The sequence below is a fragment of the Gobio gobio genome (assembly GCF_949357685.1).
Source record: "Gobio gobio genome assembly, chromosome: 6".
Lineage (NCBI taxonomy): Eukaryota > Metazoa > Chordata > Actinopteri > Cypriniformes > Gobionidae > Gobio > Gobio gobio.
In genome coordinates, this window is record NC_137102.1 from 27,651,113 (window position 1) to 27,664,663 (window position 13,551).

General features: G+C 44.2%; 1 protein-coding gene across 4 annotated transcripts in view; it reads right to left on the reverse strand.

Annotated features, from left to right (window-relative positions):
* tnk2b (tyrosine kinase, non-receptor, 2b) overlaps positions 1 to 13,551 on the reverse strand; it is a gene marked incomplete at its 3' end in the record, with an annotated part of 107,088 nt that overhangs the window by 26,014 nt on the left and 67,523 nt on the right. For all 4 annotated transcript variants that reach the window (XM_079820281.1, XM_079820279.1, XM_079820282.1 and 1 more), the window contains 3 exons: positions 7,745 to 7,897; positions 7,163 to 7,440; positions 6,722 to 6,848 (listed from right to left, as the gene is read on the reverse strand). In XM_079820281.1, the coding sequence (XP_079676407.1) occupies positions 6,722 to 6,848; positions 7,163 to 7,440; positions 7,745 to 7,897 (558 nt within the window). The remainder of the gene's footprint in view (positions 1 to 6,721; positions 6,849 to 7,162; positions 7,441 to 7,744; positions 7,898 to 13,551) is intronic.

Sequence of the window (13,551 nt, forward strand, 5' to 3'; positions counted from 1 at the left end):
AAAGAGGCAAATTAGAGTAATTTTGTGGCTGGAAAAAGAATACATTTCACTTGTAATGCCATTACCCACTATAGGTGCCTGTATGGCTCTTTAAATATACATGTATCTAGTTGCTCAGATCATATTAAGTATTGCAGATCATAACTTCTTACTTATTTTTAGGTTTTGCATTTGAATACATTTAGACATGATCAAACACTAGATTTCTTTAATTGTGAAATTTTAAAACGTTAAAAACTTACATCCTAATATTTTTAATGATACTTATATAAGCACACACAAGTGAATATTAATGAATGCGAGCAAATGTCATTTAAAATAGTTTAAAATAGAGCTAAAAAGGCAAACTTGTTTTTCTTTATATGTACAGTAGGCTACATATGAATTGATACTGAATCAAGATCTAATTCGATATTTGTGCCAATCACCAACCCCAAATACCCTACCCAACCCCCGCCCGCCACCACCACAAATTGGTTTCTAATCTGTGGGAAACACTGATGTCTTAAGTGAACGTAAACAGTTGGGTAGGGTTGCCACCTTCAGTGTGGCAAAACACCCATTCACGACAATATAAAATATAAAATGTTATATTATTTTACATTTGATTATTTAATTTATTTCTAAAGAACTCTTTAGTAGCCTATTTGGTGCACTTTAAAGGGATAGTTCACTCAAAACTAAAACATTCTGTCATCATTTACTCTCCCTCATGATGTTCCAAACCTGTATGAGTTTCTTTGTTCTGCTGAACACAAAAGAAGATATTTTGAAGAAAGTTTGTAACCAGGCTGCTTTGGGGGCACCATTGACTTCCATAGTAGGAATGAATCTTCCAATGTGTTCAACATAACAAATAAATGTATACATGTTTGGAACAACTTGAGGGTGAGTAAATGATGACAGAATTTTCATTTTTGGGTGAACTGTCCTTTTAAGCAGTCATTCTGAACCAGTAATCACTTTTTTGACAATTCTGAAATTCAAAAATGTAAATTTTATTAATTTACTTAAATTATGACTATATTATTTTGTAATTCCATCCATCCATCCATCCATCCATCATCTTCCGCTCATCCGGGGCCGGGTCGCGGGGGCAACAGTCTAAGCAGAGACGCCCAGACTTCCCTCTCTCTAGCCACTTCCTCCAGCTCTTCCGGGGGAACCCTGAGGCGTTCCCAGGCCAGCCGGGAGACATAGTCCCTCCAGCGTGTCCTAGGTCTTCCCCGGGGCCTCCTCCCGGTGGGACGTGCCTGGAACACCTCCCAGGGAAGGTGTCCAGGAGGCATCCGAAATAGATGCCCGAGCCACCTCAGTTGGCTCCTCTCGATGTGGAGGAGCAGTGGCTCTACTCCGAGTTCCTTCCGAGTGACTGAGCTCCTCACCCTATCTTTAAGGGAGCGCCCAGCCACCCTACGGAGAAAGCTCATTTCGGCCGCCTGTATCCGGGATCTTGTCCTTTCGGTCATGACCCACAGCTCATGACCATAGGTGAGAGTAGGAACGTAGATTGACCGGTAAATCGAGAGCTTTGCCTTGCAGCTCAGCTCCTTCTTCACCACGACAGACCGGTACAGCGACCGCATTACTGCAGAAGCTGCACCGATCCGTCTGTCAATCTCCCATTCCATCCTTCCCTCACTCGTGAACAAGACCCCAAGATACCTGAACTCCTCCACTTGAGGCAGGAACTCTCCACCCACCTGAAGCGGGCAAGCCACCCTTTTCCGACTGAGAACCATGGCCTCGGACTTGGAGGTGCTGATTCTCATCCCAGCCGCTTCACACTCGGCTGCAAACCGTCCCAGTGCACGCTGAAGGTCCTGGCTCGAGGAAGCCAACACGACAACATCATCCGCAAAAAGCAGTGACGAAATCGTGTGGTCCCCAAACCGGACACTCTCCGGCCCTTGGCTGCGCCTAGAAATTCTGTCCATAAAAATTATGAACCGAACCGGTGACAAAGGGCAGCCCTGCCGGAGTCCAACATGCACCGGGAACAAGTCTGACTTACTGCCGGCAATGCGGACCAAGCTCCTGCTCTGGTCGTACAGGGACCGAACAGCCCTAAGCAGGGGTCCGCCGACCCCATACTCCCAGAGTACCCTCCACAGAATGCCACGGGGAACACAGTCGAATGCCTTCTCCAAATCCACAAAACACTTGTGGACTGGTTGGGCAAACTCCCATGAACCCCCCAGCACCCTGGAAAGGGTATAGAGTTGGTCCAGTGTTCCACGACCGGGACGAAAACCACACTGTTCCTCCTGAATCCGAGGTTCCACTATCGGCCGAATTCTCCTCTCCAGTACCCTGGCATAGACTTTCCCGGGGAGGCTGAGAAGTGTGATCCCCCTATAGTTGGAACACACTCTCCGGTCCCCCTTCTTGAAAAGAGGGACCACCACCCCGGTCTGCCAGTCCAGAGGTACTGTTCCCGACCGCCATGCGATGTTGCAGAGGCGTGTCAGCCAAGACAGCCCCACAACATCCAGACACTTGAGGTACTCAGGGCGGATCTCATCCAACCCCGGTGCCTTGCCACCGAGGAGCTTTTTAACCACCTCGATGACTTCAGCCCGGGTGATGAACGAGTCCACCTCTGAGTCCCCAGCCACTGCTTCCTCAACGGAAGACATGTCGGTGGGATTGAGGAGATCCTCGAAGTATTCCTTCCACCGCCCGACGATATCCCCAGTTGAGGTCAACAGGTGCCCATCTCCACTGTAAACAGTGTTGGTAGGGCACTACTTCCCCCTCCTGAGGCGTCGAAAGGTTTGCCAGAATCTCTTCGAGGCCGACCGATAGTCTTTCTCCATGGCCTCACCAAACTCCTCCCAGGCCCGATTTTTTGCCTCCACGACTACCCGGGCTGCAGTCCGCTTGGCCTGCCGGTACCGGTCAGCTGCCTCCGGAGTCCCACAAGCCATCCAGGCCCGATAGGACTCCTTCTTCAGCTTGACGGCATCCCTTACTTCCGGTGTCCACCACCGGGTTCGGGGATTGCCGCCTCGACAGGCACCAGAGACCTTACGGCCACAGCTCCGAGCGGCCGCAGCGACAATGGAGGTGGAGAACATGGTCCACTCGGACTCAATATCTCCAGACTCCCTCGGGATCCGGTCGAAGTTCTGCCGGAGGTGGGAGTTGAAGATCTCTCTGACAGGGGGCTCGGCCAAACGTTCCCATCAGACCCTCACAGTACGTTTGGGTCTGCCGGGTCTGTCCAGCTTCCTCCCCCGCCATCGGATCCAAGTCACCACCAGGTGGTGATCAGTTGACAGCTCTGCCCCTCTCTTCACCCGAGTGTCCAAGACATATGGCTGAAGGTCTGATGACACGACCACAAAGTCGATCATCGACCTCCGGCCTAGGGTGTCCTGGTGCCACGTGCACTGATGGACACCCTTATGCTTGAACATGGTGTTCGTTATGGACAAACCGTGGCTAGCACAGAAATCCAATAACAGAACACCGCTCGGGTTCAGATCAGGGGGGCCGTTCCTCCCAATCACGCCCCTCCAGGTGTCACTGTCACTGCCCACGTGGGCGTTGAAGTCCCCCAGTAGAACGACGGAGTCTCCAGTCGGAGCACTTTCCAGCACCCCTCCCAGAGACTCCAAGAGGGCCGGGTACTCCGCACTGCCATTTGGGCCGTAGGCACAAACGACAGTGAGAGACCTATCCCCGACTCGAAGGCGCAGGGAAGCGACCCTCTCGTTCACCGGGGTGAACTCCAACACATGGCGGCTGAGCTGGGGGGCTATAAGCAAACCCACTCCAGCCCTCCGCCTCTCACCATGGGCAACTCCAGAGAGGTAGAGAGTCCAGCCTCTCTCAAGAAGTGTGGTTCCAGAGCCCAAGCTGTGCGTGGAGGTGAGCCCGACTATCTCTAGTCGGTACCTCTCGACCTCCCGCACAAGCTCAGACTCCTTCCCCGCCAACGAGGTGACATTCCACGTCCCTAAAGCCAGATTCCGTGTCCAGAGATTGGGTCGCCGGGGGCCTCGCCCTCGACTGCTGCCCGATTCACAATGCACCGGCCCCTTACGCTCCCTCCTGCAGGTGGTGAGCCCACAGGAGGGCGGCCCCACGTCACTCCTTCGGGCAGAGCCCGGCCGGACCCAATGGGGGGAGGCCCGGCCACCAGGCGCTCGCATACGAGCCCCAACCCCGGGCCTGGCTTCAGGGTGGGGCCCCGGCTGCGCCATGCCGGGCGACGTCACGGTCCTTGGTGTGGTTGTGGACATAAGGGTTTGTGAACTGTTCTTGGTCTGGCCCGTCACCAAGGACCTGTTTGCCTTGGGAGACCCTACCAGGGGCATATAGCCCCAGACAACATAGCTCCCAGCATCATTCGGGTACTCAAACCTCTCCACCACGATAAGGTGACAGTAATTGTCATTGTTTTTATCTAAATATTCTTTTAATAAATGTCAAACTTTATATGGCAGGATTATTTATTATGTATGATTAAAATTATACATTAATAATAACATTAATTAGGCTATAATCTAATTAACCTGTCAAAAAATATATAATAATTATGTCTGCCAAGCTCTGATAATGTATGGAATATTATATAAATATATTATCCATTTAAAAAAACAATAGGCCTATATCTTTAGAAGCACGGATGTGTGTGTCACCGCTGCTGCTTTAAGTCAGCCAGTCTAAGCAACTGAAATGCTACTCTGCAAAGTGTGCAGTTCGCCTGAGGTTCACACGAGTTACTGGACAGACCCATTGATACCTTTTTTTCTATTCAGCCCTATATATGGAGATCCTCTTGCGTTCAAATGGTGGACGCGACGCACGCTCGATATGTTTTTAAAAAAACGTGCAAGTTTACAGCGCATGTTCTCGAGACTCCGCCACTATGGCAACAAAGCCGCTAAAACGCAACCACGTGCAAATTAACTTCTCTACTACTTATTGTGAAATTGATTTCTTTATATTTGCTCTCAGTATTTTCCACACTGCAAAATCCTTGTGTTTATTGAACTATGTGTGGACCTGTGTAAAATACGGGACAAATCGTGTCCCGTATTGGTTTGATACGGGACGCGTCATTTTGCTTGTAAATACGGGACGGGTGGCAACCCTACAGTTGGGAGAAAATAGAATGTTTAGATCTGTGCATTTTGGTCTTAAAGTGACAGCAGCTCAATAAACCTGCTGCCGTCTGTTTTCTTCAGCTCAAAGTATACTTCGGTTTTTACACGTATGAGAGGGTAAAGTGCTCGTGACACAAATTTCATCACCAGAATTGTATGTGTGCCGTGCACATGCACATTGAATTGTTTTGCATTAATCAGTTGTTCCTCAAGGTGGCAAAACTGTCCCGGGCCATTGACTCGAAAGTAGAAAACTAAACTAAAGAACAATGAAAACAAATAAATACCGGAGACTGGAGACTGTTCACAATAAATGAACAAAACAACCAAAACAAAAAAAGTGCACTTGAATAAACGGCTGGAAAACTGCAACGGATGATTGTGTTTTAGATAGTGCTGGGAATCGATTAAAAAAAATTAACTAATTAATAAAAAAATGTATTCTGTAATTAATCACGATTAATACGTTTTTAATGTTTTGATATTGTAATAATTTCAGTTACTCTCCAAATTAATGTAGAAACAATTTATTGACAGCATATTTTAAATGTGTTGTATTGTCATGTTTTTAATGAATGAAGGCCAGTATTACTGATAATGTCTCTATGAAACATTAATGACGTTACATTACAGTATAACTGAAAGCTACCAATTTCAACTTTTATTAGGCTTTAAAAAACAACTTTTAATTTAAGTGAACTTAAACAATCTTTACATAACCCCATTATAATAAATGTTATTTTTACCCATGGCCTTCCCTGATAGACATATACACCTTTATTAACTGAATAAATAATAAATTAAATATAGATTAATCATCATTAAAGCTACAATTTTCTCTGTTCCTGTTGTTCTTTGATGAACATTAATGACAGGCATCATCAGTGCTCCGGTCACTTTAAGAACAGCTCTGCCGAACATGACGCGGATCTCACGCGCTGTCCCGCACATCTCATTTCCTCACAACTATTTAAGTTCATTTAAGATGTATTTAACTAATTTAAGACTCCTAATATGAGAATACTCAAAATTCTCTGTGTTGTTGTTATTGTTTGTTTATGAGCAAAAGAGAACTCGATGTGAGCAGGAGACTGACGCGAGTCTGTCTGTGCGTCAAGTGTGTGTGTGTGTGTGTATCAGAGTGTCCCTCGATTAGCTGACATGAGACACAGCCACACAGACAGGACATTGACATACAGCGCATTCTCTTGTGTCTTGTCGCGCTTAGAAGCATTTACATGTATAAGAGCGTGATCATATGATGTAACGCTCAGCAAAAATGGATATAAAAAAGGATGCTGGAAATTATCGCGGTCGTAAAAATTATCGAGCTCATTTTTTTTTATTGTGCGATTAATTGATTTATTGACTATCGCGACAGGCCTAACTCTCGTTAAATAAATTACTCATAAGGTTTCGGTCATGTGGCCCACTCATAATTGTGTTAAATAATCATGATTACAATATTGACCAAAATAATTGTGATTATGCTTTTTTTGCCATAATCAAGCAGGCCTATTTGGGGTTATTAGTACATATCTGTCCGAAAGCTAGATAGATGTTTATTATGACTAACTGATACAGATTGTATGAGGTGGGGGTACCTGACTACCATTTAGGCCCAGCCAGGGCTCCTGACCATAGGTAAACATTTCCCACAGTGTCACACCGAACATCCATGTGTCTGTGGCATGAGAAAATGTGCGTGTCTTCAGGCTCTCCGGGGCACACCTAAGTGGAAAGAAAAACACACCATGCATAGACATTTGGTCAGTAGAATAAAATGCCTTTAAATTAACAATTCACCAAGGGGCTAAAATGAAATGAGGATCATGCACAGTTCATTTAATCAAAATAAGGGCCACAAACAATGACCTCATTTAAATTCACTCTTAATCCTGGGCTCTGGCGTGTCACTGCATATAAACAAAATCAACCAAATCATTTAAAGCTCTCCCTATCCCTTCTCGATAGATTCAAACCACATGCAAACACAAACTCTTCCTTAGAAATTATATCCAGCCTCTCCAACCCTTTCCCCTCACCAGGCGAAAGGGACTTTGCGATGCTCTTGCATGACATAATGGTCATCGTTCTTAGGCAGTGCCCTCATCAGTCCGAAGTCTCCGATTTTGATCTGCTCACTGGAAGCCAGCAGGATGTTTCTGGCGGCCAGGTCTCTGTGGATGAAGCGTTTGGACTCTAGGTAAGCCATGCCATTTGATATCTGGATGGTGTACTGACACAAGGTGGAAATGAGGAAATGGCCCAGGGTCTTTCGCAAACGATCCAGCATGGAGCCGAGAGGTGCAAGCTCAGTCACCTTAGAGAAAGAAAGGTGATTAGGTGGGTCATTCAGGCAGGGGGAGAAATGGGGACAATATTAAGTTTCATTTCATAACAACTGAAAACGTATTCTGACAAGAAGCATATTGCCACCAGAGACAATGAACACTGCCAATCAAGAATAACTTCAGAAGTCAGTGTCAGCAAATAATGAGTCTGAGAGAGCATGCAAATGTCAGGCCTTATTTTAGCCCACCCCTCCCTTCTTAAGACCTTGATACTTTAGCACCCTGTCTTTGCCACCAATTTGATTTGTGATGTAAACACGCACACTCACTCACCATCTTCATGGGGTGTGTGAGGACGACTCCGTAGAGACGGATGAGGTTCTGGTGGTCGAGGGAGTGCATGGCATTGACCTCACAGATGAAGTCGTCCAGAGCATCTGGCTGGTTGAGCACGTCTGTCTTCAGACACTTCACTGCCACATTAAGCTGAAGGGGACATGTTGAAAGAACAACGTTGAGGGCCAACACATCTGTCTTTGCTGGGGAGAGCTCACAGCAGCTGGACTGTTGCTAGCCAGTACACATAATAATCCCACAAAAATGCTAATGACCGCCTCTGAGACCTGCGTCTACACTGTTGCTGGTCATCACTGAAGTTCAGAGCATAATCACAGAGCAACATTATTCCATGTGCACCTGTTTAAACTCTGGTGGAAGTTCCATCTTATGGAAAGAAATCATGTAACATCTGAAATTACTCAGACTGACTAAATTATGACTAGGCCCATCTGCATTGCTTCATGAGTTTATTTTAAATAGATCTTTACATTAATCAGAAAGAATTGTATGTGGTGCACTTAAATTGAGTCCATCGTACACCTGAAGTTCAAAGTAGGTGTCAGTCCAAAATTATTATCTCTCTCAGATCAGTTTGTGCAAATTTTCTATAGGCTACAGGTTTTATTCAAACGAAACCAACTGTCAAACAAAAAAAGACAACAGAAATTCCCTAAACTGTCTATAGACCAGTGGTTCTCAACCTTTTTGACTCAAAAGGCCTCCCACCAAAGAAATTTCAACAACAAAAAAAGTCCACGCTTTCTAACCCTTCTTAAACCTAAAATGCCACATGGGACACCCTACGGTCTTGTGGACATGTGAACCGACACACGCACACGGCAACCATTGTAAGTCCACAAGTTCACATGAAGTGTACCATTTGGGATAGGGCCCAAGTGGGCCCAAGCCCCCTGGTTGAGATCCACTGATATAGTCTCTTTTTTATCAAGTGTGTCCTTTAATAACTATACATTTAATGTAAAACTGAGTAGCGCAGAATATATTTGATCAGACCCCAACATTGTAGCTAGTAGAGTTTCTGCAGTGTGCGTACATTGTCCATTGATCATTGCGTACAATTTCTTGTCTATCCACTTTAATAGTCTGCCAGGTGAAAACTGTCTGATGAAGTCTGATCTGAAAAGGTCTGGAAAGGAATAGCCCTTTCCTCAAATCACAAGTTTTGAAGAATCATGCATGTCTAGAGCACAAACAATGTGAACTATTGCACCAAGGGTCTGGGGTTTGTTCAAATCCTCATCTCCAAGTATGAAAAACATTAATAGTGATGCTTGCCTAAAAGGTTATAACCAAGAATTTGGATGAGAGTGTCTCAATGTCCCATGTATGAAAAGAGCAGTTGATATAAATCTCAGCTCTGCACTGTCATTGTAATGGACCAGTGTTTGATCAGCACAGATGGCCACAGGAAAGATGTTCCCACTCAAGTCCCTTGTGGAAAGAACCCTTTGGTGTGCAACACACACTATCACTACAGCCTCCGGCTCAGTTCACACGACATCTGACCCCTCATCAGGTCATTAGAGGCCCATCTCTCCCACCAGCCTACTCTAGAGAACACAGCTGCTACAATGACACATAGAGATCAGCTCTGAAACAGGATGTTCACATGGAGTCTTGGAACACTTGAAGGCAAAGGTGGGACCACAAGTGTCTGAAAGCTAATCTTGTGTTGATCTCATTTTCTGATTGCGACAAACAACGTTCCTGCCAAAAATGTGCTACAGTCATTAGTTTGAGATAGTGTCGCTTGTGATGGAGATACAAAAAAAAAAAAATAGATATACATATCACTCAAGAATCAATAGCACAACCTGAATCCTCATCTTGAATAGTGTCCATTTCGTTAATGAAAACTATGACGAAATTTTTTCGTCAACTAGCTTTTTTCCCATGACTAAGATGAGACGACACTAAGGTCATTAATCGATAACTGTGACCAAGGTTTGAAATTAACACCCGCCAACCCGCAACATGCAGGTAAAAATCAACAGTGGCGGGTAACGCTGTCAAATCACTAGCCAATTTCGCAGGTTACTTATCATGATTACTCACTTTGCTGGGGAAGTTTGTGTAAGACAAATCTGCACAGATTTAGCGGAAATACTCAACTCGTGAGTCATGATATATTAAATACAGCGTATTGCGCAGAATTTACGCATTTCTGGCTTACTTGAATATACACATCCCTACACAACAAATAATGCAGCGTTTGTTAATTTGCACTGAAACAATAGCAAATATATATTTTTAAACATAATGTGGCATTTGTTTTGTTCAGCGTGTTGGATGTTCTTTGTACTGTGTTGATCGGTCCACTTAAAATACATTTTTGGTGAAAAGGATGAGGATGAAAGAGGAAGGGCTGTGTAGCGAATTAGCTCTGAGGGGAAATTATTCATAACTCATTATGATTATTCATTATGATTAATTATGAATATTTGAATCAGTTAAATAGATTAACTTGATGTAGCTACATTAACATCATTCAATCAGTTCGTCCTAAGGACTTTCAGTATTGATTATTAATTTAATTCATAGAAAAGGATATTTTTCAGGGCCACGGAAAAATAATTATTTCTTTGAATTTACCTAAGCGCTTAGAACGCATAGCAAGATCGATCATTTAAGGGATAATATGCTTGCAGGCACGGAGTCAGGACCACAAACTTTAATAACTAAATCACGGAACAAGACTACAACTAAAAGAAGACATACATTACATACACAATTCATACATGACAAGAGGTAAGGTTAAAGTGGTTGGAGGGAAAAGGGTCAGAACAGATTGATGAAGTTGCAGAAAGTCTAGAACCTTTTGGAAGAACCACCATTAATAAACTTCTTTGTCTGAACAAAGAGTTTACAGTTTTACTAACTACACAGCGATTTCTGTTTCGTACTTTACTTGCATTTAGCCTGAGCTGTAGAAGACCGTCCGAGGTGAAATCTCAGGAGAAAGTTTGTTGGTTCCGTCCGATGGCATTGAAGTGGCCATCAAGTTCTTCTGCATCAATTGAAGAAGAAATGATGAGCTGACGTGGTTGCTTCGACTCGAGGAGGAAGTTGCACATGGCATGCAGAGTTTGGGCCTTCTGGTCCCTGGTCTTGTGAGGCCTTTGGTTCGGTGTGTGTGGAGGCCTGCCATGTGGGCCCCTACACAGTGTGTCGTGTCCGCGAAGCAGGAGAAGAAGAGAGAAAAGAGTGCATCGCTCCTTGAGAAGTCTGCAGGAGGTCACCACCTCCTGAAGTAGACTTGACCAATGAGATTTTTGGGATTTCCAAGCGGGAAGTTCCTTTGGATATTTATGGCCCTTTGTTTAAAACATGAAATCCAAAGGGTCTGTGCCCATTTATACTCTAATTAATGCAACAAACTAGGGCTGCCACTAACGACTATTTTTATATCGATTAATCTATCGACTAATTTATCGCAATAATTTTCAACAATTTTACTTTTTTAATTTTACAAAAAAACATTTAATTTAACTTGCAACGTTGGCCTTCAGTAGTGTACTATAAAAAAAGTATAAATGAAAACAAGCCCTTGACAAAATGTAAAACTAAAAGAGTAAAAATTTAAAAAGGTAAAAATATGTAAGCCAACATAAAAAAAGAGAATATCAGCAAATACTTTTTAATAGAATAGTGTTGTCACGATCAAAAATTATGACTTCGATACGAAACCAGACTAAAATACCTCAATACAGATACTGAATCAATACCATGGCAAAAAACTGTAAAAGTAATTTAATAATATGACAGAACTTACTATTAATTTTTTTTTATCATTGTTTTAGGGTTAAAAAAACCCCTAAAAACTCACTTGGCCGGCATGTTCCTGCCCTGCCCTGCTTCACACAGAATATTAGGTCCACCCTTTAAAGGGGTGGTAAACCACGATTTCACTATTCTAACTTTAGCTAGCGTGTAATGTTGCTGCTTGAGCATAAAAAACATCTGCAAAGTTACAACGTTCAAAGTTTAAAGCAAAGGGAGATATTTGCTTTTAAAGAAATCAGTTTCTAAGAACTACAGCAAACGGCCAGTAGACGACTACACACATTCCTCCAGGGTTGGTGACATCAACAGGCTCAATATTTACATAAACCCCTCCTCCGAGAATATTAAATAAGGGGGGGTGAGGCCATTCACCTGTTGTGGTATAGTAGGCTGGAGTGTTGTTGCCGCGATGCCGAGGAAACGCTGTTATTTTCATCCGGATTGCAGGTCTGGGGTACTTGCTCTGTTCAGCCTTCCTTGGGACGGGGGTGCGTTGCAGAGCGTTTAACATACAGCATGTTATATGCACGTGTGTTTGAGTCAGCGGGGAATCAGGCGCGCGCAGGGCTCCCTGCAGAGGAGATCTAACATCTAAGCACATCTAACAGAGGAAAACATCCACCGTCTTCGCGATTTCAATGCCAGATTTGCACAACGTCAGCTGCGTGAAAAAAACACTGCCAGTGCGTGGATGCATGACGCGCGCGCTGCACATTTCACGGAGGACAACACAAACTTCCACAAACTTAGCGAGTTCAATACAGGATATGCACCACGGCTTGTCCTGAAAGCTGGATTTACAAACAGAAGCTGTTTACGGGCCACAACCTGTAAGTCTGATTTATTTTTCATCGATGTGTTTTCCTGTAATAGGTTGTACATTGTAGCAAGGAAGTAAACAGATGACAGCGCTGTTCTGCAAACCAGTCTGTTAAATGCTCATTCATACTTAACGTTATCCGACGAACACCTAACGTTACAAACACTAACGTTAAAATCTCAACAGCGAACCTGGCATTAGTGTAAATGATTCTTTGATTAGAGCTTTTATGTATTGTTTATCTACAGGCATGCTAAACATGCTTCTGTGTGTGATTTGGCTAACTTACTAGTTAAAGCCAGTGCTTAGTGTTCGTTTTGGGTTAGTTCTTGCGACAGATATTTGGCTATAATCGTTCTAAAAATACAAAAGTTAAAGTGCCATTCAGTAGCGATCATTATAGATCTGCAGTCTTTACTCTTGAGGACTGAACAGGTTCTGCTCGATCATCTTCACTCAAATGTTCTGGGTCTGATTCGGGCTCATATGGTTTTATTGACGCCGTTGTTTCTATGACCAAAGCACAGCCTCCGGTAAGGGGCGTGACGTTTCCGACAAACGTACACTAGGCGGTTAGCGAATCACAACACACTGGGCCAGCTAACCAATCAGAGCCCACTGCGTATTTTTGAGGGACTGGCTTCATACAACCCGGAAAGCATCAGACCGTTTTACAAGGAGGGACAGAGCAGTGTAGAATAAAGGTCAAATATATGGCAAATAAGGCAATTTTTTTTAAAACGAAGCATGAACACATGTTACAGTGCACCCCACAAACACAATCAAGCCTTCAAAAGAATGTGTTTTACCACCCCTTTAAGAGCTGCACGGACCAAATTCATTGTATAACCTGATTTCTCATTCAACCCTGTATACGTTCACTAAAGACATATCCGACTGTGTTTACCCGAATACTCGCCAGGACGTGCATTCTAACAGATTTTTTACCATTCAAACCCAATAATCCGCGGAACTGGCGTCGCGATCTGTCTGAGTAAAAGGCGTGTGCGCGGCTGCGCGTGCTTCAGGTCAGAGTCCGGCCGCGCGAGCGAGCGAGCACGCACTTTTCTGTTGCGTTCTTATTCCTGAGCTGCGCATATATATCTGACTGTTCTGCTTCCATTGTTTAGTGAACGGTGGAAGCAGAGCTCACACACGCGTCCTCACTCCTGCAGTC